Source organism: Myxine glutinosa, chromosome 5, assembly GCF_964187855.1.
Source record: "Myxine glutinosa chromosome 5, kmMyxGlut1.1, whole genome shotgun sequence".
NCBI lineage: Eukaryota > Metazoa > Chordata > Myxini > Myxiniformes > Myxinidae > Myxine > Myxine glutinosa.
This window is the reverse complement of record NC_136265.1, coordinates 106,739,384-106,765,926: the sequence shown is the minus strand read 5'-3', so window position 1 is coordinate 106,765,926 and position 26,543 is coordinate 106,739,384. Positions and strand designations below refer to the sequence as shown.

The 26,543-nt window shown below is 43.4% G+C and overlaps 2 protein-coding genes and 1 long non-coding RNA gene across 16 annotated transcripts in view; 2 read left to right on the top strand and 1 right to left on the bottom strand.

Annotated features, from left to right (window-relative positions):
• On the top strand, positions 1-17,187 carry TMEM14C (transmembrane protein 14C). Of its 8 annotated transcripts, none has more exons than XM_078778495.1 (5): positions 1-72; positions 4,755-4,864; positions 8,183-8,284; positions 15,266-15,353; positions 16,805-17,187. In XM_078778495.1, exons 2-5 carry the CDS (start codon positions 4,789-4,791, stop codon positions 16,860-16,862), a joined length of 324 nt encoding a protein of 107 aa, XP_078634621.1. In that variant the 5' UTR covers positions 1-72; positions 4,755-4,788; the 3' UTR covers positions 16,863-17,187. The 8 variants fall into 8 exon arrangements, with proteins under 8 accessions (XP_078634621.1, XP_067972739.1, XP_078634624.1 ...); XM_068116638.2 differs by having other exon boundaries at positions 1-85; XM_078778498.1 differs by having other exon boundaries at positions 3-58.
• On the bottom strand, positions 16,011-23,195 carry LOC137427265 (uncharacterized). Of its 2 annotated transcripts, none has more exons than XR_010984471.2 (3): positions 22,596-23,195; positions 21,952-22,471; positions 16,011-16,433 (listed from the first exon to the last, which is right to left on the bottom strand). It is a non-coding gene; the product is annotated as an uncharacterized LOC137427265 (long non-coding RNA). The 2 variants fall into 2 exon arrangements; XR_010984472.2 differs by having other exon boundaries at positions 22,632-23,195.
• Positions 23,196-23,212: 17 nt separating this feature from the next.
• The window catches only part of LOC137427262 (DNA endonuclease RBBP8), a 54,755-nt gene continuing 51,424 nt past the window's right edge, over positions 23,213-26,543 (top strand). For 4 of the 6 annotated variants that reach the window (XM_078778490.1, XM_078778489.1, XM_078778488.1 and 1 more), the window contains exon 1: positions 23,228-23,267. In XM_078778490.1, the coding sequence (XP_078634616.1) occupies position 23,267 (1 nt within the window). In that variant the 5' untranslated portion in view covers positions 23,228-23,266. Of the gene's footprint in view, positions 23,321-26,543 lie in introns of all 6 variants that reach the window. The other 2 variants (XM_078778491.1, XM_078778492.1) reach the window with 2 other exon arrangements.

Sequence of the window (26,543 nt, the reverse complement as noted above, 5' to 3'; positions counted from 1 at the left end):
GTGTTTAGAGTGGGCGTGGTTAGGTTGAAGGTGAACGCTAGGCTGTCGCGTGTGAGTCGTTCGTGGTTCGTGGTTCGTGAGTGCGGTTTGTGTTATTTGATCGTTTTGCTTTCACTCTTGTTTACAATGTTTTCACTCTATCGATATCGTTTAACTTGCATTATCTCTCGATAAAGTAGAAACTTGTTATCGCGCAATCCACGACTGTGTCTCCATTGCGTAATAACGACCTGCAGAAAGAGCCCACGTGATGAAATGCACGTTTTGTGCCTTTGCTATATCGGTGCAAGTTTTAAATATAAACCTTCGTCACAATATGAATATCATTTTGGGAAAAGGAATTTGATGGTTTGTGATCGATTCCCGACTTCGTAATCGTTTGTAAACTGTCCAGTGTTTGGCAGCCTTGGTGTTGCATCACCGTGTGTCGTCCGTCGGATGGACGTTAACCCTGGTGACCAGTCTGCTCACATTGGTGGAGGTTAACCCTGGTGACCAGTCTGATCACATTGGTGGACGTTATCCCTGGTGACCAGTCTGCTCACATTGTCATTGGTGGAGGTAATATCCTTGGTGACCAGTCTGCTCACATTGGTGGAGGTTATCCCTGGTGACCAGTCTGCTCACATTGGTGGAGGTAATATCCTTGGTGACCAGTCTGCTCACATTGGTGGACGTTAACCCTGGTGACCAGTCTGCTCACATTGGTGGACGTTAACCCTGGTGACCAGTCTGCTCACATTGGTGGAGGTAATATCCTTGGTGACCAGTCTGCTCACATTGGTGGACGTTAACCCTGGTGACCAGTCTGCTCACATTAGTGGAGGTAATATCCTTGGTGACCAGTCTGCTCACATTGGTGGACGTTAACCCTGGTGACCAGTCTGCTCACATTGGTGGACATCAACACTGGTGACCAGTCTGCTCACATTGGTGGAGGTAATATCCTTGGTGACCAGTCTGCTCACATTGGTGGACGTTAACACTGGTGACCAGTCTGCTCACATTGGTGGACGTTAACCCTGGTGACCCGTCTGCTCACATTGGTGGAGGTTAACCCTGATGACCAGTCTGGTCACATTGGTGGAGGTAATATCCTTGGTGACCAGTCTGCTCACATTGGTGGAGGTTATCCCTGGTGACCAGTCTGCTCACATTGGTGGAGGTTATCCCTGGTGACCAGTCTGCTCACATTGGTGGACGTTAACCCTGGTGACCCGTCTGCTCACATTGGTGGAGGTTAACCCTGATGACCAGTCTGCTCACATTGGTGGACGTTAACCCTGGTGACCCGTCTGCTCACATTGGTGGAGGTTAACCCTGATGACCAGTCTGGTCACATTGGTGGAGGTAATATCCTTGGTGACCAGTCTGCTCACATTGGTGGAGGTTATCCCTGGTGACCAGTCTGCTCACATTGGTGGAGGTTATCCCTGGTGACCAGTCTGCTCACATTGGTGGACGTTAACCCTGGTGACCCGTCTGCTCACATTGGTGGAGGTTAACCCTGGTGACCAGTCTGCTCACATTGGTGGACGTTAACCCTGGTGACCCGTCTGCTCACATTGGTGGAGGTTAACCCTGATGACCAGTCTGCTCACATTGGTGGACGTTAACACTGGTGACCAGTCTGCTCACATTGGTGGACGTTAACCCTGGTGACCCGTCTGCTCACATTGGTGGAGGTTATCCCTGGTGACCAGTCTGCTCACATTGGTGGACGTTAACACTGGTGACCAGTCTGCTCACATTGGTGGAGGTAATATCCTTGGTGACCAGTCTGCTCACATTTGTGGAGGTTATCCCTGGTGACCAGTCTGCTCACATTGGTGGAGGTTATCCCTGGTGACCAGTCTGCTCACATTGGTGGACGTTAACCCTGGTGACCCGTCTGCCCACATTGGTGGAGGTTAACCCTGATGACCCGTTGGCTCATATTGGTGGACGTTAACCCTGGTGACCCGTCGGCTCATATTGGTGGACGTTAACCCTGGTGACCCGTCTGATCACATTGGTCTGATGGACGTTAACCCTGGTGACCAGTCTGCTCACATTGGTGGACGTTAACCCTGGTGACCCATCTGCTCACATTTGTGGACGTTAACCCTGGTGACCAGTCTGCTCACATTGGTGGAGGTTATCCCTGGTGACCAGTCTGCTCACATTGGTGGACGTTAACCCTGGTGACCCGTCTGCTCACATTGGTGGAGGTTAACCCTGATGACCCGTCGGCTCATATTGGTGGACGTTAACCCTGGTGACCCGTCGGCTCATATTGGTGGATGTTAACCCTGGTGACCCATCTGATCACATTGGTCTGATGGACGTTAACCCTGGTGACCAGTCTGCTCACATTGGTGGACGTTAACCCTGGTGACCCATCTGCTCACATTTGTGGACGTTAACGCTGGTGACCCGTCTGCTCGTATTGGTGGACGTTAACCCTGGTGACCCATCTGCTCACATTTGTGGACGTTAACGTTGGTGACCAGTCTGCTCGTATTGGTGGACATTAATGACCTCACGATGTCCATGACGAAGAGGAGGCGAGTTGTCGCTGGTACCCTGAACGAAAGACAAATTCTTCCTTACTTCCTTCTGTGTAATTGCTGCTGACTGCTGGGAAGACACTGGCAAACCTTTGGGAAGAAGCTGATTCTGCTGCGTCGTGTGTGTGTTTGTGTGTTGTGTGTTTGTGTGTTGTGTGGGTGTGTGTGTGGTTTAATGCGTTATCTGAATTATTTGTGGCACTTCTCTCATCGGTGTAATGATCTCCCAGCAATGGATGTAGGCCCTCAATGTTCGGCGCGAGATCAGGGTGTCGCTCTTGATATATCTCCAGCATTCAATACATCCTGTCTTGCTCTCCAAAGCGTCTGCCTCTGGAATCCAAGGCAAACTCCACACATGGATTGCTGACTTCCTCTAATAGTAATACTGTAGACGTGTGAATCAAGGTTGGAGTACCCCAAAGCAGTGTTTCTTGGATCTTCCTGATCTTCATCAACAATCTCTCTGGTTCTCTGGAAAATCCTCTTCTTCTATATTTATTATATATATATATATAAAAGAAGGTGTTTGTTTGGCTGCACGTGCTAATCTCCTGAACGGTGAAAGATAGGAGGAGACCTCTGAAACAAAAAATGTCGGGACGGGCCCCGGTAAGGTTATAGGCTAGGTGGTGAGGCCGCTTTGGCCGAGCTGGGCCCATTTCACAATTAAAAGCTGAGCTGAATTATAGTAGTCAATCTTCTACGGCCACGATTAAAAGCTGAATTATAGTAGTCAATCTTCTACGGCCACGAGTAAAAGCTGAATTATAGTAGTCAATCTTCTACGGCCACGAGTAAAAGCTGAATTATAGTAGTAAATTCATTCAAAAAGAACCAAAAATGTCTGGACAGGCTCCGGGAAGGTTATAGGCTAGGTGGCGAGGTCGGTCGAGGCCGCTTCGGCCGGGCTGGGCCCATTTTGCAATTAAAAGCTGAGCTGAATTATAGTAGTCAATCTTCTACGGCCACGAGTAAAAGCTGAATTATAGTAGTAAATTCATTCAAAACGAACCCAGGCAACGCCGGGTGGCGGGTGCTTTCGGCTCGTCTATCTATATAATAATAATAATAAATCTTTATTGTCCCGTATTCAGGGAAATTATTATTTGGTGACACCGTAAGTTGACAATCATTAAAACATAAAACACAAAGGGAATAAGAAAACGAAATAAAAATATATAAAATATAAAATAAATATAAAATATGGAGGATTGACTAAACAGCAAAATGTCTAGGAATTTGAATTCAGCATTTGAATTGCATATGGTACAAATGACTTTTTGAAAATGTTCTTCTTCATCCTTACACGAAAGCGTCTCCCTGATGGTAGTTTAAAAAAAAGTCCGTTCAAGAAATGACTCATCAGTACACACCTGCGCTGCCTTCCCTAGTGATCATATGCTGATGACTCCACCCTCTGCTGTGACATACCTCATCCTTCAGACAGACGGTGCGGCCTCTTCACTCTCTTCAGACGTTAAATTAAATCACAAACTGGTCAAACACTTGGAATACATCTTTCAATCCTGACAAATCTCGCACTCTCGCTCTTTCCAAATCCTCTTGAGGAAACAATCCTCTTGAGGAAATTCATTCACATTGTTGGATCTCGTCATAAGCCGTGATCCTTCTTGGATAAACCACAATTATAAGTTGATCCCCAATGCCAGCCGCCGACTGGGCATCCTCCGTCGTGCAAAGTGCTTCCTTGGCGTTGCTGAACTGCAATACAAGGCCTTCATCCACAGCTCAATGGAGTACTGCTCTCCCCTCTGGGCTGGCTCCCCTGCCTCACACCTTCCTTAGCTTGATGCCATGCAAACCAAGACCTTCAACATCATTGGAATATCCCGAGTCTGTAGGCCTATTCACATCACATACAGGTCGGTGGGCTCTCTGTCTTCTGCCACCTCCTTTCTTGTCTTGCACCCTTTGCTCTGTGCTTTGTTAGGGTTTGTATGACATTTCATAGACCGGTTTAACGTCCATCCGAGGGACAACACACACTCTGATGAATCGCCCTGTCTGTGAAATACGAAGATGACAGTTTATATCTGGCGTGGGATTCGAACCCAGGTGAGACGGCTTAGAGTCTAGTGCGCTTCCCTCGAGACCATCGTGCGAGCCGCGATATTGTAGACAAAAAACGATGCCGAGGCCGATTGCCACATTAAAAAAGTTCCTCATATTTTATCTCTGCAGGTGTGTCCTTTGAATCGTGTGGAGAAATCGAACAATGTCCACGGATTGGCTGGGCTATGGCTACGCCATGCTGGTGGGAACAGGAGGAATCGTTGGTTACGTGAAGGCAGGTAAGTACAAAGTGGCTGTAATAGGCCATGTATTGCTATTTTAAACGAGCCTTGATGAGTGAGCAGTGCTGAGTCCCAATGTGCACGGCAGGAGCTTCTTCGTTCCTTTTATCCCTCATTTTATCCCTATTTTATCTTCGTTCCTTTTATCCCTCATTTTATCCCTATTTTATCTTCGTTCCTTTTATCCCTCATTTATCTTCGTTCCTTTTATCCCTATTTTATCTTCGTTCCTTTTATCCCTCATTTTATCCCTATTTTATCTTTGTTCCTTTTATCCCTCATTTTATCCCTATTTTATCTTCGTTCCTTTTATCCCTCATTTTATCCCTATTTTATCTTTGTTCCTTTTATCCCTATTTTATCTTCGTTCCTTTTATCCCTCATTTTATCCCTATTTTATCTTTGTTCCTTTTATCCCTATTTTATCCCTATTTTATCTTTGTTCCTTTTATCCCTCATTTTATCCCTATTTTATCTTTGTTCCTTTTATCCCTCATTTTATCCCTATTTTATCTTCATTCCTTTTATCCCTATTTTATCTTCGTTCCTTTTATCCCTCATTTTATCCCTATTTTATCTTTGTTCCTTTTATCCCTATTTTATCTTTGTTCCTTTTATCCCTCATTTTATCCCTATTTTATCTTTGTTCCTTTTATCCCTATTTTATCTTTGTTCCTTTTATCCCTCATTTTATCCCTATTTTATCTTCGTTCCTTTTATCCCTATTTTATCTTTGTTCCTTTTATCCCTCATTTTATCCCTATTTTATCTTTGTTCCTTTTATCCCTCATTTTATCCCTATTTTATCTTTGTTCCTTTTATCCCTCATTTTATCCCTATTTTATCTTTGTTCCTTTTATCCCTATTTTTTCTTCGTTCCTTTTATCCCTATTTTATCTTCGTTCCTTTTATCCCTCATTTTATCCCTATTTTATCTTTGTTCCTTTTATCCCTCATTTTATCCCTATTTTATCTTTGTTCCTTTTATCCCTCATTTTATCCCTATTTGATCTTTGTTCCTTTTATCCCTATTTTAGCTTTGTTCCTTTTATCCCTATTTGATCTTTGCTCCTTTTATCCCTATTTTATCTTTGTTCCTTTTATCCCTCATTTTATCCCTATTTTATCTTTGTTCCTTTTATCCCTATTTTATCTTCGTTCCTTTTATCCCTATTTTATCTTCGTTCCTTTTATCCCTATTTTATCTTTGTTCCTTTTATCCCTCATTTTATCCCTATTTTATCTTTGTTCCTTTTATCCCTCATTTTATCCCTATTTGATCTTTGTTCCTTTTATCCCTATTTTAGCTTTGTTCCTTTTATCCCTCATTTTATCCCTATTTCATCTTTGCTCCTTTTATCCCTATTTTATCTTTGTTCCTTTTATCCCTCATTTTATCCCTATTTTATCTTTGTTCCTTTTATCCCTCATTTTATCCATATTTTATCTTCGTTCCTTTTATCCCTGTTTTATCTTTGTTCCTTTTATCCCTGTTTTATCTTCGTTCCTTTTATCCCTATTTTATCTTCGTTCCTTTTATCCCTATTTTATCTTCGTTCCTTTTATCCCTCATTTCATCCCTATTTTATCTTTGTTCCTTTTATCCCTATTTTATCTTCGTTCCTTTTATCCCTATTTTATCTTCGTTCCTTTTATCCCTATTTTATCTTTGTTCCTTTTATCCTTCATTTTATCCCTATTTTATCTTTGTTCCTTTTATCCCTCATTTTATCCCTATTTGATCTTTGTTCCTTTTATCCCTATTTTATCCCTATTTTAGCTTTGTTCCTTTTATCCCTCATATTATCCCTATTTTATCTTTGTTCCTTTTATCCCTATTTTATCTTCGTTCCTTTTATCCCTATTTTATCTTCGTTCCTTTTATCCCTATTTTATCTTTGTTCCTTTTATCCCTCATTTTATCCCTATTTTATCTTTGTTCCTTTTATCCCTCATTTTATCCCTATTTGATCTTCGTTCCTTTTATCCCTATTTTATCTTCGTTCCTTTTATCCCTATTTCATCTTTGCTCCTTTTATCCCTATTTTATCTTTGTTCCTTTTATCCCTCATTTTATCCCTATTTTATCTTCGTTCCTTTTATCCCTGTTTTATCTTTGTTCCTTTTATCCCTGTTTTATCTTTGTTCCTTTTATCCCTATTTTATCTTCGTTCCTTTTATCCCTATTTTATCTTCGTTCCTTTTATCCCTCATTTCATCCCTATTTTATCTTTGTTCCTTTTACCCCTCATTTTATCCCTATTTTATCTTAGTTTCTTTTATCCCTCATTTTATCCCTCCTCTTATCTTTGTTCCTTTTATCTCTCCTCTTAAATTCGTTCCTTTCACCCTGGTGTTGGCTTAGCGGTTAGGGTGCCGGCTTGGGATCCTCGGATCCTGGGTTCGAATCCCGGTCGATCGCTGAATTAACGCCAATTAACGCCAGACTCAGCCTGTCATCCTTCCGAGGTCGGCGAATTGAGTACCAGTTCACTGGTAATTCCCTGTGTCGCTAAAGGCGACTACAGGGTTGGTGGCAGGAAGGGCATCCGGCCATTGCTTCAAAAAGGGGACCCCTTCTTTGTGGGGAAAAATGGCCTCTAAAGGTGGTTCTTATATTCGTTCCTTTTATCCCTCCTTTTTATTTTCGTTCCTTTTATCTCCGGTCCTTTTATCTTCATTCCTTTTATCCCTCATTTTATCTTGTTTCCTTTTATCTTCGTTCCCTTTATCCCTCCGTTTGGACAGCATGGTTTTGGTCCCATTATTTAGCCCTCATCAGTTTTCGTGTTTTCAAATCCTGCTTTGTGGGATTTGGACATCGTGCACAGTGGGATTAGGCCTGCTCAACAAGGTTCGCTTCAGTAAAGTGTTTTTGATCGGAATGCAGAAGTCATTGCTTCATCCGATGAGGTTCAGCATTTTATAAACGTGATTCACATCACAAAAGGCGTTTGAGCTTTGGCGACACCGAAACTTGCAATCGCAACTTCCAGCCACCGAGGAAAACATGGCCGTCATTGTGCTTTTGTGGAGCTGAACATGTGTTTTGCTTTTGAATTAAATTGATGATTGTACAGTTCGAGTTACGAGGTGTAAGCTAGGTGATGAAACTTGAGACGTTCACGGCTCAGGTCGATGCACCATCTCGAGTCTGCTTTACTCGTTCAAGGATTGTGACGCGATGCCTTTTTATCCTTGTTCTCCCTTTTCCTTTTGTTGTATTTTTATCCATTTTTTTTTTCCTCCCTCACCTTACCTCACCCCTTATGCCGGTTAATGTCTCACTTCCCCCTCACCCCTCTTCCCATTTAGGTAGCGTGCCCTCTCTTGCGGCAGGCTTGCTCTTTGGAGGCCTGGCTGGAGCTGGGGCCTATCAAGTCAGTCAAGACCCTAACAACATCTGGCTTTCACTTGGTACACACCATTGCAATTACTATGATATATATATATATATATATAAATGAGCTTATTGTTCCGGTTTCTTGATTGTCATTGGAAACATTTTGGTTGGCAGTATAGGTGAGAGGCACGTGCACTCGCTTCGGAACTATCTAGCATGTGTTAGAATCTCGGCCCAGGTATAAACTGGCATTTCGCAATGCAGGGCCGTCCATCGGGTGGCACGTTAAGCTTGATGTCTCGTGGACGTTGGTGATCAAAAGATGTCTTTCTCAAAGAGTGAGTGAGTTTTTGACCAAATTGCAACATCCTGTCCAAACGTGCGGAGATGCTGCATCAGCGGCAGAGCCACGCCTCGCTGATGATGCAACTAACGGTCTGAATTTTAAATTGAATGCCAGTCGCATATGCATTTGCGAACAACATCACAAATACTCTTAAAGTACATCCAGAAATTAAATGTTTTTCTAAAAAGGTTTAAAGTTTTGCAGTTTCTTTTGTCATATGTCACAATAGTTTAAACTAGCAGAAGTACCCGGCATTGCCGGGCGGGGGAGGGGAGGGGGAGGGGAGGGGAACGGGGGGGGGGAGGGGAGGAGAGGGGGGGGAGGGGAGGAGAGGGGGGGAGGGGAGAAGAGGAGGGAAGAGGAGGGAGGGGGAGGGGGGAGGGGGGAAAGGGAGGAGGGAGAGAGAGGGGGAGGAGGGAAGGGGAGGGGAGGGATATAGATGGTTACTGGCAGTTCATCACATCCACAAATGACGTAATCCACACAATTTATGTACTTTACATTTAGAACTATTCTCACTGAGTTAAACATCACCGCAACATTACGCGGTTGCTTCAACGTTTTCTGTGAATTGTATGTCATCATTGTGAGATTTTTTGGGGATTTTTTTTTTTTAATGACATTTTTATCTATCTATAATTCCAGTAATCTCTGTACGTTTGTACGTCTGTACGTTTGTTTGTCTGTGACCGCTGTTTCTCGACAACCACGGGTCCGATATACTTTTAACTTGCCAGGTATATTGCTGGGGACCCGAGGATGTGCCTTTTCAAGGTTTCATATTAATCGGACAATTACTTACCGAGCTATGTCCAAAAAACGATTCAACCAATCAGAGAGCAGCGAACGATCGCGTGTGCCGAACGTGGAGGACACACTCTGCCTCGGATGGCACATTTGAGAGCGTATTCATTTATTTCACGTTTGCAAACTATGTTGGCGTTAAACTATGTTTTAAAACTAATAAAACCGAATTTGCGATTCATTCGCTTTCCTGCGCGTTTGTGCACGCGATGGCGATTTCTTTACCAAACTCCGGAAGCCGTTCGCTTTGGACCAAACCATTGCATGTAAATAGAGGGGGGGGATTGTCACCGTACTCGCAAGCCGTTCGCTTTGGACCAAACCATTTCATGTAAATAGAGGGGGGGGATATAATTTTAGATATAGATATAGTACGGGCAATGCCCTCGTCTATCTATAATTCCAGTAATCTCTGTACGTTTGTACGTTTGTCTGTGACCGCTGTTTCTCGACAACCACGGGTCCGATATACTTTTAACTTGCCAGGTATATTGCTGGGGACCCGAGGATGTGCCTTTTCAAGGTTTCATATTAATCGGACAATTACTTACCGAGCTATGTCCAAAAAACGATTCAACCAATCAGAGAGCAGCGAACTATCGCGTGTGCCGAACGTGGCGGACACACTCTGCCTCGGATGGCACATTTGAGAGCGTATTCATTTATTTCACGTTTGCAAACTATGTTGGCGTTAAACTATGTTTTAAAACTAATAAAAACGAATTTGCGATTCATTCGCTTTCCTGCGCGTTTGTGCACGCGATGGCGATTTCTTTACCAAACTCCGGAAGCCGTTCGCTTTGGACCAAACCATTCCATGTAAATAGAGGGGGGGGATTGTCACCACTCGCAAGCCGTTCGCTTTGGACCAAACCATTTCATGTAAATAGAGGGGGGGGATATAATTTTAGATATATATATAGTACGGGCATGCCCTAGTATTTTAAAAAACGGCAAAAAAGCATCAGAACAGCTGTGAAAAAGCATCAAAACAGCAGTGAAAAAGCATCAAAACAGCAATGTAAAAGCATCAAAACAGCAGTAAAAAGCATCAAAACAGCAACAATTGTCCGGTGATTTTTCAATCACCGCAGCTAAATGTGTCGGAGTAATTAACTATTTTCCTTCGTGCCTTTTTTTGTGTGTTTTTTTTTTATACACATAAATACATAAAATCACATAAAATATACATTTAAAAAAAAAAAACCCCACCTTTTAGAGGCCATTTTTCCCCGCAAGCGGGGGTTGGCCTTTTTCGGGAACTGTGGTTGTTGTTGTTTTTCGGTCCCCTTTTTGAAGCAATGTTTTACGGCCGGATGCCCTTCCTGACGCCAACCCTTTTTGCCGCCTTTAACGACAAGCAGGGAATTACCAGTGAACTAGTACTCAATTTGCCGACCTTAGAAGGATGACAGGCTGAGTCAACCCCCCCTGGCGTTAATTCAGCGATTGACCGGGATTCGAACCCAGGATCCTAGGATCCTAAGCCGGCACCCTAGCCGCTAGCCCAACACCAGGGACCAGGGACCAGGGACCCAACACCAACATAAAATACACATAAATACACAAAAATCAGATCAGAATCATAATCGATATTCTCACAATCATCACAACACACCAGACACGTAGTTAATTACGCAGTGCTTCCTTGTAAACAATGTTCTTTGTCTTTCCTTGTTCGGATAGGATGTATAGATTGTTCTCTTGTCCTACCCGACTACATCCTACGTATAGTTGGCCATGGGAGAAGCACGGGGAATCAAGGTTCAGTCCGACCACCTTGAGAGATTGTCCTTGCGCCTTGTTGATGGTCATGGCAAAGCTGAGCCGTACGGGGAATTGGAGCCTTTTGAACTCTAATGGCAGATCAGATGGTATGATTGGTATCCTCGGAATGAAGACCTGTTCCCCGCTATAGTTTCCCGTAAGTATGTTGGCCTCAATTACGTGAGGCATCAACTTTTTGATAGCCAGTCGTGTGCCGTTGCACAGATTTGGAGGATCGATATTTCTCAGGAGCATGATTGGAGCACCTTCCTTTCGATGGAGTATGTGGGGAGGCACACCCGGAGGCTGTAGCGAATTGAGGAACTCTACCGGGTAATGGACAGTCTCGTGGTCGTTTTGGATTGAGTCGACAGATCGGTAAGTTCTTAGATCCCCAGGAATAGTCTGCAGAAGATCCAAATTGATTTTGTCCACTGCATCGTTCTTTGGGGCTAGAATTGCCCTTTCACAGAGCCAGGAGTGATTTCGGTAGTTGGCGGGGATGTTGGGGAAGACGTTCGCCTTGAGTTCGTCAGCCGTGGTGACATTGTTGCCGCATGGTACGATGTCCAGTCCATCTTCAGGGCACGTCTCCAAATCTCCGTTTCCGATCTGTAACAGCTTTGCTGAAAAGACACCTGCGGCTACATCTCCATGAAGGGTGACACGCATGTTTGTGCTGAGTTTCAACTTCGTCACTTTTGACCATAGAGGAGATGCCTTTATACAGGAACGAAGTTCATCTGCCTTGGTCCTGCGTGGTATGACAGGCAGGGTCTGTCGGAAATCCCCTGCCATCAAAGAGTAATGCCTCCCATGACAGTCTGATCGTTTCGAATATCTTGCAGTGTGCGGTCAACTGCCTCCAGTGCAACTCTGTGAGACATTGTGCACTCGTCCCAGACAATGAGTTGGCATTGCCGAAATACCTCTGTTCCTCGCTGAAATGTGAAAAAACGCAATCGCTTTTCGCCCTGAATTATGTGCGAACATGTAACTGTGAGTTTATGGCGGCAAGGAACATCACGTGATCGCTCTGAGCGAATCAGCGCGCTGCTCTGCCACCGGCTCAGATTCCGTGTATAATATTCCTCGCTGAAAAAAAATCTATGTGAAACATGCTACTATCTATGCTAAATCATGCTAAATGCTAATCATGCTAAAATCTATGCTACTTGCTGTGAGTTTATGGCGGCAAGGAACATCACGTGATCGCTCTGAGTGATTCAGCGCGCTGCTCTGCCACTGGCTCAGATTCCGTGTATAATATTCCTCGCTGAAAAAAAATATGGATCTAAAGATGAAAGAAAAAAAAACCTATGTGGTGTTCCTCGCTAAAATGTGAAAAAACGCAATCGCTTTTCGCTCTGAATTACGTGCGAACGCGTAACTGTGAGTTTATGGCGGCAAGGAACATCACGTGATCGCTCTGAGCGAATCAGCGCGCTGCTCTGCCACCTGCTCAGATTCCGTGTATAATATTCCTCGCTGAAATGCGCTGAGGTAAACATGAATAAAAAATATGGATCTCGTCAAATATTTTGAGGTCGGCCAGGCTCAATGGCCATGTCTATGCCAAATATCAAGCACGTGAGCCTCTCCATTTAGGAGTCTATTGGTAACATTACACACACACACACATACACACACACACACACACACACTGTGTTTTATATCTATCTATAATTCCAGTAGTGTGTGTGTGTGTGTGTGTGTGTGTGTGTGTGTGTGTGTGTGTGTGTGTGTGTGTGTGTGTGTGTGTGTGTGTGTGTGTGTGTGTGTGTGTGTGTGTGTGTGTGTGTGTGTGTGTGTGTGTGTGTGTGTGTGTGTGTGTGTGTGTGTGTATGTCTGTGTGTTTGTCTGTGACTGCTGTTTCTCGACAACCACGGGTCCGATATACTTGAAACTTGCCAGGTATATTGCTGGGGACCTGAGGATGTGCCTTTTCAAGGTTTCATATTAATCGGACAAGTAGTTACCGAGCTATGGCGATTTCTTTACCAAACTCCGCAAGCCGTTCGCTTTGGACCAAACCATTTCATGTAAATAGAGGGGGGGGATTGTCACCGTACTCGCAAGCCGTTCGCTTTGGACCAAACCATTTCATGTAAATAGAGGGGGGGGATTGTCACCGTACTCGCAAGCCGTTCGCTTTGGACCAAACCATTTCATGTAAATAGAGGGGGGGGGGATATAATTTTAGATATATATATAGTACGGGCATGCCCTAGTATAGATGAAACATCCAAAGGACACGGAGGGTATCAAAAGAGTTCACTTTTTGCTGTACAGTACTTACTAAATGTGTAACCACCAGGTTCGACATCAACAGTTGTCCTTTTTTAGGTAAAGCCGCCGTGATTCGGATGCTTTGAGCCGACGATGATGATGCACCTCCCCATCCCCTGCCGATTAAAACGTCAAACAATCAAAATGGTGTCGCCCCATTGTTGCACCATGAAAACTGCTACGTTAATGTCACACAGGCAACATATGGTGACAGGTTCACATGACGTGTGGTCGGACAAGTTGTTAAGACGAAGGAAATGAATGCCTTTAAGCTGACCAATAAATAACAAGAGGAAGAATTGCTTTTCAATACATGGTGTCTCCTACCGTTCCCAACGAATGTTCTTGTTCCAAGCAAAGAGGGCATAACTCCATGAAAAATTGGCGAAATGCCCCGAAAACTCAACTTGGTCTGTAACTTATCATAATAAAGCAATGTACAAAGTTTCATTTGAATATGTTGAAGGGTATGGGGAAAAAAGTCCTAGAAAACCACAGGCCAGACAGACGGACGGACGGAGAGCAGTCCTATAGTCTCCTCCGGGTAGGGAACTAATAACTAGTACGGCACCCGGTGGAGCGCATACCTCCTCCAGACTGAACAGTTTACCTTTTGTATCCCACTGATAGGCCGGATCTGGATCCGGACCTGAAATAAAATCGAATTGGCTTGTTCCTGTCACCAACTCATCCACCAAGTTTCATCCAAGTCCATCCACAACCTTTTGAGATATCATGCGTGCTATCATGCATGATATCATGTGAGATATGCATGGTAACATGCATGCTATCATGCACACCATTATGCATGCTATCATGTGTGATATGCGCCCTATCATGCACGATATCATGTGTGCTATCATGCGCGATATCATGTGTGCTATCATGCGCGATATCATGTGTGCTGTCGTGCGTGCTATCATGTGAGATATGCGTCCTATCATGCGTGATGTGCATGTTATCATGCACACTCTTATGCGCACTATCATGTGTGATATGCGCCCCATCATGCGTGATATGTGCGCTATCATGTTTGATATGCGCCCCATCATGCATGATGTGTGTGCTATCATGTGAGATATGCATGCTAACATGCATGCTATCATGTGCGCTATCGTGCGTCATATCATGCGTGATGTGCGTGCTATCATGTGTGATGTGCGTGCTACCATGCACACTATTATGCGTGCTATCATGCGTGATATGCGCGATATGTATGCTATTATGTGCGTGATATGCGTGCTATTATGTGCGTGATATGCGTGCTATTATGTGCGCTATCATGCGTGATATGCGTGCTATTATGTGCGTTATCATGCGTGATGTGCACGATATCATGCGTGCTATTATGTGCACTATCATGCGTGATGTGCGTGCTATTATGTGCGCTATCATGCGTGATATGCATGCTATTATGTGCATGATATGTGCGCTATCATGCGTGATATGCGCGATATCATGCGTACTATCATGTGCTATTATGCGCGATGTCATGCATGCTATCATGATTGTTTGTCAATAAGAATGTCATTGTTTCTTATCCCTGGCTTTTAAACACATTTACAATAAAGTGACTCGACTTGACTATATCTCGTTTTTGGCCCCCATCTCTCAGTGGTGAAGAATCACTTAAAATATTAAATTCTCGGATCGGGAGCTGGATCTTAGACAAAATGGAATCTATTCGGCCTTGTCAGACACCGAACCTGTCCACCAAGTTTTGGCCCAATGCGCCCATAACTGTTTGTGATATCCTGCTGTAGATGGAACTTGGGTTAACGTTAACGTGATGTTGGTGCAGTGAGCATTGTTGCATGACGTTACTTTTGATGGCTTCCTGTGTTATTAGCTGCATCCGGCGTTCTCAGTGCGGTGATGGGAATGCGCTTCTACAACTCACGCAAGCTCATGCCTGCCGGCCTCATCGCTGGATTGAGGTATGCTCTGCTGCACATTGCCCTGGATAAGAAAATAGAGAGATAAGTTGTTTTGTTTTCCACATTTGTCTTAAATACGATGTAGGCCAACAGCAACAATGCTAAATAATTGAGTTTAAACAATGATAGCGCACTGAAAGACAACCTCAAAAGGGGTTAAAGAGAAGATTGTTGAAAGGAATTATTTTGGTGTCGCAGGTAACACCCCTCGTTTTGCATTGGAAAGTGTTCCTGGCATCAACTTTGAGAAGCGTGATTGACAGGTCCAGGCCCTAGTCTATCGGTGAGTGCATAGCAATCGTGCTGCGAATGATGCCATCCTGCTCCAAGTCTCTACACACTGTACGGCTGGTGGCAAACACCTTGAATGTTCCTTTTGGTAATAAAGTAGTGCACAAGCATTACAGTACGTGCCAGGGCACTTGTCGGTGTCATGAACTCTCTTGGTTGGCATATCACGTGAACACCACCACCCGAGACTATAACAACCCGTAAACATTTCATACCATCGTTGTGAAACGCTTTGGTTTGACTGTTCAACCATCAGGAAACTTTGTGAAAATGTGACGTGCTTCTATATTCTACATTGCGTTTAAATTGCATAATTTTAAATGTCCTGGCATCAAGTTCTTGTGTTGGACTGAAATTTTATTTTAGATCCATAATATAAGTTCATTTTATTGACGTACCATGAACCAGTCTCGCTGATCGGTGCAAAATGTCCGTGGTGTAATTCTCACCGACCTGTCTGTGATGACCACGTGATAGTCCCATCGATTCAGTTTCATCGCAGGAGATTCCAATAATCTTGAAAGCCTTGGTTTCCACGGCATCGAGCTGAGCAAGATGCGAGACAGGGGTGCCAGCCCAGAGAGGAGAGCAGTGCTCCATTGAGCAACGGAAGGAGGCCTTGTAGGTGGGTAGAAGCTCAGTCGTGCCAAGGAAAGACTTTGTGCAGCGGAGGATGCCGAGTCGGCATGTGGTTTGTCCGAGAGAGATCGTGTCTGAGAGTGGAATCCAGGAACTTGAGTGACTGAACGTATTTAAGAGGAAGTAGGCAGGAGGATGCGCCAGACGGTCCTTTCGGGGTGAGAAAGAGAGTGCGAGATTCATCAGGATTGAAAGGCATATTCCAAGGGCTTGACCAGTTTGTGATTTTTTTTAATTTATGGCATAACCCATAGGGCAATGCCATCTAGAACAGCGTTTGTATGTCCGTATATCTCCACAAACATCCACCAATCAGAGCTGAGGCTTTTTTTTTTTAAATACTGTATCGTGTCTATACTGACAAACCAAGTGTGTAACATTCAGGTTGATGGTTAAAGTACAAACGCTGATTAATTTAGTGTTGAGAACATTGTTTGTTGGAAGCCAATCTTGATAAATAAATAAATAAATCACGTGATGGATGTGTAACGTACGATGAATCCCCTGGACCTTGTTTGCAGTTTATTGATGGTGGGCCAGTTGGGAATGAAAATGTTGGCCAAGCCTCACCGGCCGTGATGATGGTCATGGTGCTATCCATGACCCTACAGCGAAGCTCCGTCCCAAATTGTGGTTCCTTGGAATAAAGCTCGATTGCACATGGCATGCAATGTGCTCTTTTTTTGAGTGTTGGCGGTAAGGAGAGAATTTTAACAAGATGAAGAATTGCTTTGCAATGCATGTCTCCTACCAAGTTTCAGCTCAATATGTTAAAGTGTAAGGGGAAAAAAGTCTGGAAAAATTCACACCAGTAAACACATCCCTTTTGGGCGGTGTATAATGCTGTGTTTGGTGCCGAACGTAATAAAAATAACCGCATGTACATCCATGAAGCAAAAACATGCGTACGACTTTTGTGCATTTATAATACATTTTTTACCTGGGTTATATTGGTTATATACCTGGGATTATTCCAATTTCATTGGGCCATTGACTAACAGTCAGGCCTATGGCCTGATGATCTGTGCTGCTTAATTTGGGGTGTAGTCAGGCCAGCTGTCCAGCCAATGGGTGTAAAGCAGTGGGGTGGAGTCAGGCCAGCTGTCCAGCCAATGGGTGTAAAGCAGTGGGGTGGAGTCAGGCCAGCTGTCCAGCCAATGGGTGTAAAGCAGTGGGGTGGAGTCAGGCCAGCTGTCCAGCCAATGGGTGTAAAGCAGTGGGGTGGAGTCAGGCCAGCTGTCCAGCCAATGGGTGTAAAGTAGTGGGGTGGAGTCAGGGCAGCTGTCCAGCCAATGGGTGTAAAGCAGTGGGGTGGAGTCAGGGCAGCTGTCCAGCCAATGGGTGTAAAGTAGTGCGGTGTAGTCAGGCCAGCTGTACAGCCAATGGGTGTAAAGTAGTGGGGTGGAGTCAGGGCAGCTGAAAACTGAACCATGTATAACATGTGATATTTTCTAAGTTAAAAAAGGGAATAACTCCATTAATAATTGTGGAAATGCCCCAAAACTCAACTTGTTCTGTAACTTATCACAATAAAGCCATGCACCAAGATTGAGTTTAATATGTTAAAGGGGATGGAAAAAGTGCAGTACCCACAGGTGGGACAGACGGACAGCAAACCTATGGTCCCTTCTGGGTAGGAGACTAATAAAGCATAGACAGAATGTGGAATATTGGTCTCCATGATGAACTGGAGCAGCTGTTTCCCATCTTGCTCTCCTGGAGGTGATCACATCAGAGACTCTCCATGTTATTGGCGTCTCTCGGCAGGAGGCCGAGTCCTAAGGTCTGCTTCTTGCCCACTGCCGGCAGGTTGGTGAACTCTTATTTTTTCGATTGGCTCAGGTCTGCCCTCACTACTCCTATTCTCTCAATCCCACAGCCGACCCAGATAACACATGCTCTTCCTTATTTCCACGCACACCTGGTTACCTGCACAAATTCCAAGCTGAACGTTCACCTCCATTCCTTCATCTCTCTATTCTCTCATCTGTTGAACCAACTCCCTGTCTGTTGTTTCCTTACACTTCCTCTCGTTGTTGTTGTTGTTGTGTTGCCCAAGTCAGTTCTGGTTGAACAGATCAGCGAGCCAGAGATCCTTCACATCCAAGATGGCGTGCTCTTGCCTACGCGAAGCCAGGACTCGCACAGTCTTCCATGATGTTTTATTGTGTGTGGAACGGCCTGGCAGTGGTTGCAGGTGTCGTCGAGCCTATGTTTGTTGTGTAAGTTTGTGGGTGGTGTCCACAACGAAGGGTGAAAGGTGGACACGATCAAACCTGGGAGTATTGTCTCTGTCATTGATGGATTGGTGCCCAAGATACTGTTTGGGCCCAGGTTGTTTATTGTGTTTATGGTGATGAGTGTGGATGTGTTTTTTGTAGTTTCCGTTGTTTGGTGGGGGGATGTTATGAAGGATGTCGCTGTAGTGTCTTTGTGGTGTAGTTTTAATGTCTAGGGGCCTGTGGGTGGTTGTACATGTTGTGGCATGAGTGATTAGTGTTGGCATTTGCTGTTGCAAAGAACAGCGCACCTCTCATGTCCAAGTGGTCTTTGATTTTTAATTTTTATATCAATTTACCTGTGTGTGTAGGTGCTCGATGGTTGATGTTAATGTGCAACCTGTGATTATGCGAAGGGCTTTCTTTTGTATGATCTGCAGGTGTTGAGATGTGTTTGATTGGCTCGAGGACCAAGATGAGCTGGCATGGATGATGACTGATCTAATGTACTGTTTGTATGTCAGTGATGTTTCTTTGTAGTGTCCAAAGTCGGTACCTGTGCGTGCCTTGTATGTGTGTTCAGCCTGAGTGTGCAAGTTTTTTTTAATGTTTGTGATGTCATCACAGAATGAGGTGGATGTGTTGAAAGTGACACCGAGTGTTTTTGTTTGGTGTGTGTTTGTGGAACAGAGATGTCATTCAGTTACGTGTGGTGCAGCGCAATGTTCTTTGGTGTAATTTGTTGGAAGCGGGACTGGTGATTTTTGAGGGGGCTACTTTTAGTCTTGATGGTGTGCCAGGGTTGTCGGGTGCTGAGGAAGGGTGAAGTTGTGCTGTGGCCATGTTGATGATGAGCCAGGTTTGTGGGGTGCTGACGAAGGGTGAAGTTGTGCTGTGGCCATGTTGATGATGAGCCAGGTTTGTGGGGTGCTGACGAAGGGTGAAGTTGTGCTGTGGCCGTGTTGATGGTGAGCCAGGTTTGTAGGGTGCTGAGGAAGGGTGAAGTTGTGCTGTGGCCGTGTTGTTGATGAGCCAGGTTTGTAGGGTGCTGAGGAAGGGTGAAGTTGTGCTGTGGCCGTGTTGATGGTGAGCCAGGTTTGTAGGGTGCTTAGGAAGGGTTGAAGTTGTGCTGTGGCCGTGTTGCTGATGAGCCAAGTTTGTAGGGTGCTGGGAAGGGTGAAGTTGTGCTGTGGCCATGTTGATGGTGAGCCAGGTTTGTAGGGTGCTGAGGAAGGGTGAAGTTGTGCTGTGGCCGTGTTGATGATGAGCCAGGTTCGTAGGGTGCTGAGGATGGGTTGAAGTTGTGCTGTGGACGTGTTGATGGTGAGCCAGGTTTGTAGGGTGTCGACGAAGGGTGAAGTTGTGCTGTGGCCTGTTGTGGCCGTGTTGATGGTGCGCCAGGTTTGTCGGGTGTCGAGGAAGGGTGAAGTTGTGCTGTGGCCGTGTTGATTGTGAGCCAGGTTTGTAGGTTGTCAAGGAAGGGTTGAAGTTGTGCTGTGGCCATGTTGATGGTGAGCCAGGTTTTTAGGGTGCTGAGGAAGGGTGAAGTTGTGCTGTGGCCGTGTTGATGGTGTGCCAGGTTTGTGGGGTGCTGAGGAAGGGTTGAAGTTGTGCTGTGGCCGTGTTGATGGTGAGCCAGGTTTGTAGGGTGCTGAGAAAGGGTGAAGTTATGCTGTGGCCGTGTTGATTGTGCGCCAGGTTTGTTGTGTGTCGAGGAAGGGTGAAGTTGTGCTGTGGCCGTGTTGATGATGAGCCAGGTTTGTGGGGTGCTGAGGAAGGGTTGAAGTTGTGCTGTGGCAGTGTTGATGGTGAGCCAGGTTTGTGGAGTGCTTTGGAAGGGTTGAAGTTGTGCTGTGGCTGTGTTGATGGTGTGCCAGGTTTGTAGGGTGCTGAGGAAGGGTTGACGTTGTGCTGTGGCCATGTTGATGGTGAGCCAGGTTTGTAGGGTGTCGAGGAAGGGTTAAGTTGTGCTGTGGCCGTGTTGATGGTGCGCCAGGTTTGTCGGGTGTCGATGAAGGGTGAAGTTGTGCTGTGGCCATGTTGGATGGTGAGCCAGGTTTGTAGGGTGTCGAGGAAGGGTGAAGTTGTGCTGTGGCCGTGTTGAGGGAGAACCAGGTTTGTCGGGTGTCGAGGAAGGGTGAAGTTGTGCTGTGGCCATGTTGATGGTGAACCAGGTTTGTCGGGTGCTGAGGAAGGGTGAAGTTGTGCTGTGGCAATGTTGATGGTGAGCTAGGTTTGTTGGGTGCTGAGGAAGGGTGAAGTTGTACTGTGGCCATGTTGATGGTGAGCCAGGGTTTTTGGGTGCTTAGGAAGGGTTGCAGTTGTGCTGTGGTCATGTTGATGGTGAGCCAGGTTTGTGGGGTGTCGAGGAAGGGTTGAAGTTGTGCTGTGGCCGTGTTGATGGTGAGCCAGGTTTGTCGGGTGCTGAGGAAGGGTGAAGTTGTACTGTGGCCGTGTTGATGGTGAGCCAGGTTTGTCGGGTGCTGAGGAAGGATTGAAGTTGTGCTGTGGCCGTGTTGATGGTGAGCCAGGTTTGTAGGGTGCTGAGGAAGGATTGAAGTTGTGCTGTGGCCATGTTGATGGTGAGCCAGGTTTGTCGGGTGATGAGGAAGGGATGAAGTTGTGCTGTGGTAGTGCTGATGTTGTTATGAAAAGAGGTGATGCTTGTATCGCCCTCATTTGAGGCTAATTGTATGTTCTCGTGTGGTTGCGGAATGTCATGCATGAGCAGATATGGACAGAGTGTGGGGGAGAAGACTGAGCATTGAGGGACTCCATTCGGAAAGTATCCTGCACATGATGACCTGCCGTTAAAAATTACGAATGACTATGTCTGCATGATAGGTCGTTGGCTGGCCAGCGTTTGGTGTTGTGCATGTTTGTGTTTAGTATTTTGTTTGTAAGAGCTTTAGGAGTCTGTCTACTGTCGTGAGAATTGTGCGTCTTGGGGGTTTGCTATTGTTGAAGCCTTCAAAGGTGTTTTGTTAGGAGAGTGGTGGTGGAGTGGTTTGGTCTGAATCCATGTTGGGTGTGTCAAAGAGGGATGTGAGTGTAAGTTTCAGGTGTTCTGTAACTTTGGAGGGTGTGCAAAATCATGCGATAGGTCTGTAAGAGGCTACTTTGGTGGCATCTTCGTTTGGTCTCAGGAGGGTAATGATTTGGCCGAGTTTCCATATTTGGGGAATTCTTGAGTACTTCCACTTGTTTTTCAAGATGCTGCCCAACGTCACCTCATGCCTCCTCGCATGCACATCCCTGTTCTCTTACATCCTGTGACATCTTTGTCTCCCCATTCCCCTTGGATCTTCCGTCAATCTGTGAACCTGATATTTAACTCCTCCATGAACCTGTATTTCAGTCTACAGATAAATATAAAGAGCAGAATAAAAGATGTTATCTCCAACGTGTTACCATGCAAGCCTGGGTTACAATCCCAACCCAGCTCTCACCTGTCATCCTGGTGTTTCACAGGTACGGTGGTTCATCAATGTATATGTCGTCCCTGTTAAACTTGCGGCCCATCTGCCAGCATTCGTTCGTGAACGTTAAAGATCCCACGGTGTCCTTCACAAACAGTAGGCGAGTTATCTCGGGCACCCTGAACACATTACAAATGCCTGCCCTAGCCTGCAGGGGGCACTGCAGCAGCGGCACAGCCACACCCTCTGCCAATGATGCTTCCTGCAGGTGAGAAAGAAGAAAACAGGATGAAGGGTCCTTCACTCAATGAGGGCTTTGTTTTCCAAGGAAAATTCAGGATTGTGTCTTCCAAAGATTAGGAATAACTGGAATTCCCTCGAACTGGAAGTCATTGATTCGATCAATTTGAATAAACCAGTTTGACAATCACAGGTGCGACCATGCCTAGAACTAGCAGTACAAAGTGTGGGTTGGAGGTCCACACCGACGTGGGCCAAGCAGGTATCCCATTGAGTGTCCACATCCATTAAATCCAGTAAAGGATGAGTTCTGTAGGAGACAAGGGACATGGAATTCGAGTTCACAAACGTTACGTTCAATTCAAACTTTTCACACAAGGAATTTCAATCCAGGATGCCACGAGGCCCATCAAGCCTGCGCAATGGTCGCCAACCTATGGTGGTTTGTCAAGCATGGACACAGCACGTACCTGGGTTGAAGTCTTTCGTATGACCCAACCAGGTGTGCAAAGTGTGCGGATACCAAGTTTGGTGTCAATCGCTCGCCACTTGGCTGAAGTACTCCATTGAAAACGGATGATAAGGAACGGAAGGCTTGGCAAGCGCTAGCAAGCAGCTTGGTAACTGGACACACCACAGGATTCGCCCTAGCAGATTCGCGTTAGACGCTCCACCCATTCAAGACCGACTGTGATTGGTTAAATTAATAAATAGGGTTAGAAAGAACGGAAATGCACGAATAAGGGAAAAAATTACGAGAAACTTGGTCAGAGGTATTTTAATGAAGAAAACAATTAGCAGTGAAAATATGAAAACCGGAAGAACCGCTTCAATAACGAATGAAGAAAAATAACGCCGATGCGGAAGTGTGAGAATGAATGAGGAAAGAAGGAATTTTTTTTAATCTATCACGAACGCGCTTTCAGAAATAAAACATTACTTTCAAATTAAAAAGTTATATTAACCAATAAATCTGTTTTCGCGGCAACCTGGGTTCCCAGAAATCAGCACGAACGTGGGCGGAGTGAGTGAGTGAATAAATTAATCATTCGGTGTCAGGTGACGTGACTGCGCGCCGCGCGGGAGTTCAAATGGAACGTGGTGAAGTACGTTTGGGAATGGGCTTCGGCGAGTTGTAATAACTAGCGTGACGTGAAAGGTAAAGGTAATCATTTAACGAGTTGTAATAACTAGCGTGACGTGAATAGTAAAGGTAATCATTTAACGAGTTGTAATAACTAGCGTGACGTGAATAGTAAAGGTAATCATTTAACGAGTTGTAATAACTAGCGTGACGTGAATAGTAAAGGTAATCATATAACGAGTTGTAATAACTAGCGTGACGAATAGTAAAGGTAATCATATAACGAGTTGTAATAACTAGCGTGACGTGAATAGTAAAGGTAATCATATAACGAGTTGTAATAACTAGCGTGACGAATAGTAAAGGTAATCATATAACGAGTTGTAATAACTAGCGCGACGTGAATAGTAAAGGCAATCATTTAACGAGTTGTAATAACTAGCGTGACGTGAATAGTAAAGGTAATCATATAACGAGTTGTAATAACTAGCGTGACGAATAGTAAAGGTAATCATATAACGAGTTGTAATAACTAGCGCGACGTGAATAGTAAAGGCAATCATTTAACGAGTTGTAATAACTAGCGTGACATGAATAGTAAAGGTAATCATATAACGAGTTGTAATAACTAGCGTGACATGAATAGTAAAGGTAATCATATAACGAGTTGTAATAACTAGCGCGACGTGAATAGTAAAGGCAATCATTTAACGAGTTGTAATAACTAGCGTGACATGAATAGTAAAGGTAATCATTTAACGAGTTGTAATAACTAGCGTGACATGAATAGTAAAGGTAATCATATAACGAGTTGTAATAACTAGCGTGACGTGAATAGTAAAGGTAATCATTTAACGAGTTGTAATAACTAGCGTGACATGAATAGTAAAGGTAATCATATAACGAGTTGTAATAACTAGCGTGCCGTGAATAGTAAAGGCAATCATTTAACGAGTTGTAATAACTAGCGTGACGTGAATAGTAAAGGTAATCATATAACGAGTTGTAATAACTAGCGTGCCGTGAATAGTAAAGGCAATCATTTAACGAGTTGTAATAACTAGCGTGACGTGAATAGTAAAGGTAATCATTTAACGAGTTGTAATAATTATCGTGACGTGAAAGGTAAAGGTAATCATTTAACGAGTTGTAATAACTAGCGTGACATGAATAGTAAAGGTAATCGTATAACGAGTTGTAATAACTAGCGTGACGTGAATAGTAAAGGTAATCATTTAACGAGTTGTAATAACTAGCGTGACGTGAATAGTAAAGGTAATCATATAACGAGTTGTAATAACTAGCATGACGTGAATAGTAAAGGTAATCATTTAACGAGTTGTAATAACTAGCGTGACGTGAATAGTAAAGGTAATCATTTAACGAGTTGTAATAATTATCATGACATTGTTTATAGTTATTAAAGGTAATCGTATGACGAGTTGTAATAATTATCGTGACGTTGTCGATAGTTATTAAAGGTAATCATATAACGATTTGTAATAACTAGCGTGACGTGAATAGTAAAGGTATTCATTTAACGAGTTGTAATAACTAGCGTGACGTGAATAGTAAAGGTAATCATTTAGCGAGTTGTAATAACTAGCGTGACGTGAATAGTAATGGTAATCATTTAACGAGTTGTAATAACTAGTGTGACGTGAATAGTAAAGGTAATCATTTAACGAGTTGTAATAACTAGCGTGACGTGAATAGTAAAGGTAATCATTTAACGAGTTGTAATAACTCGCGTGACGTGAATAGTAAAGGTAATCATTTAACGAGTTGTAATAACTAGTGTGACGTGAATAGTAAAGGTAATCATTTAACGAGTTGTAATAACTAGCGTGACGTGAATAGTAAAGGTAATCATTTAACGAGTTGTAATAACTAGCGTGACATGAATAGTAAAGGTAATCATTTAACGAGTTGTAATAACTAGCATGACGTGAATAGTAAAGGTAATCATTTAACGAGTTGTAATAACTAGCGCGACGTGAATAGTAAAGGTAATCATTTAACGAGTTGTAATAACCAGCGTGACATGAATAGTAAAGGTAATCATTTAACGAGTTGTAATAACTAGCGTGACGTGAATAGTAAAGGTAATCATTTAACGAGTTGTAATAACTAGCGTGACATGAATAGTAAAGGTAATCATTTAACGAGTTGTAATAACTAGCATGACGTGAATAGTAAAGGTAATCATTTAACGAGTTGTAATAATTATCGTGACATTGTTTATAGTTATTAAAGGTAATCGTATGACGTGTTGTAATAATTATCGTGACGTTGTTTATAGTTATTAAAGGTAATCGTATGACGAGTTGTAATAATTATCGTGACGTTGTTGATAGTGATTAAAGGTCATCATATGACGAGTTGTAATAATTATCGTGACATTGTTTATAGTTATTGAAGGTAATCATATGACGAATTGTAATAATTATCGTGACGTTGTTTATGGTTATTAAAGGTAATCATTTAACGAGTTGTAATAATTATCGTGACGTTTACAGTTTTTAAAGGTAATCATTTAACGAGTTGTAATAATTATCGTGACATTGTTTATAGTTTTTAAAGGTAATCATATGACGAGTTGTAATAATTATCGTGACATTGTTTATAGTTATTAAAGGTAATCATATGACGAGTTGTAATAATTATCGTGACATTGTTTATAGTTATTAAAGGTAATCATTTAACGAGTTGTAATAATTATCGTGACATTGTTTATAGTTTTTAAAGGTAATCATATGACGAGTTGTAATAATTATCGTGACGTTGTTTATAGTTATTAAAGGTAATCATATGACGAGTTGTAATAATTATCGTGACGTTGTTTATAGTTTTTGAAGGTAATCATATGACGAGTTGTAATAATTATCGTGACGTTGTTTATAGTTATTAAAGGTGATCATATGACGAGTTGTTATAATTATCATAACGTTTATAGTTATTAAAGGTAATCATTTAACGAGTTGTAATAAATTATCGTGACATTGTTTATAGTTTTTAAAGGTAATCATATGACGAGTTGTAATAATTATCGTGACGTTGTTTATAGTTATTAAAGGTAATCATATGACGAGTTGTTATAATTATCGTGACGTTTATAGTTATTAAAGGTAATCATATGACGAGTTGTAATAATTATCGTGACGTTGTTTATAGTTATTAAAGGTGATCATATGACGAGTTGTTATAATTATCGTGACGTTGTTTATAGTTATTAAAGGTAATCATATGACGAGTTGTAATAATTATCGTGACGTTGTTTATAGTTATTAAAGGTAAT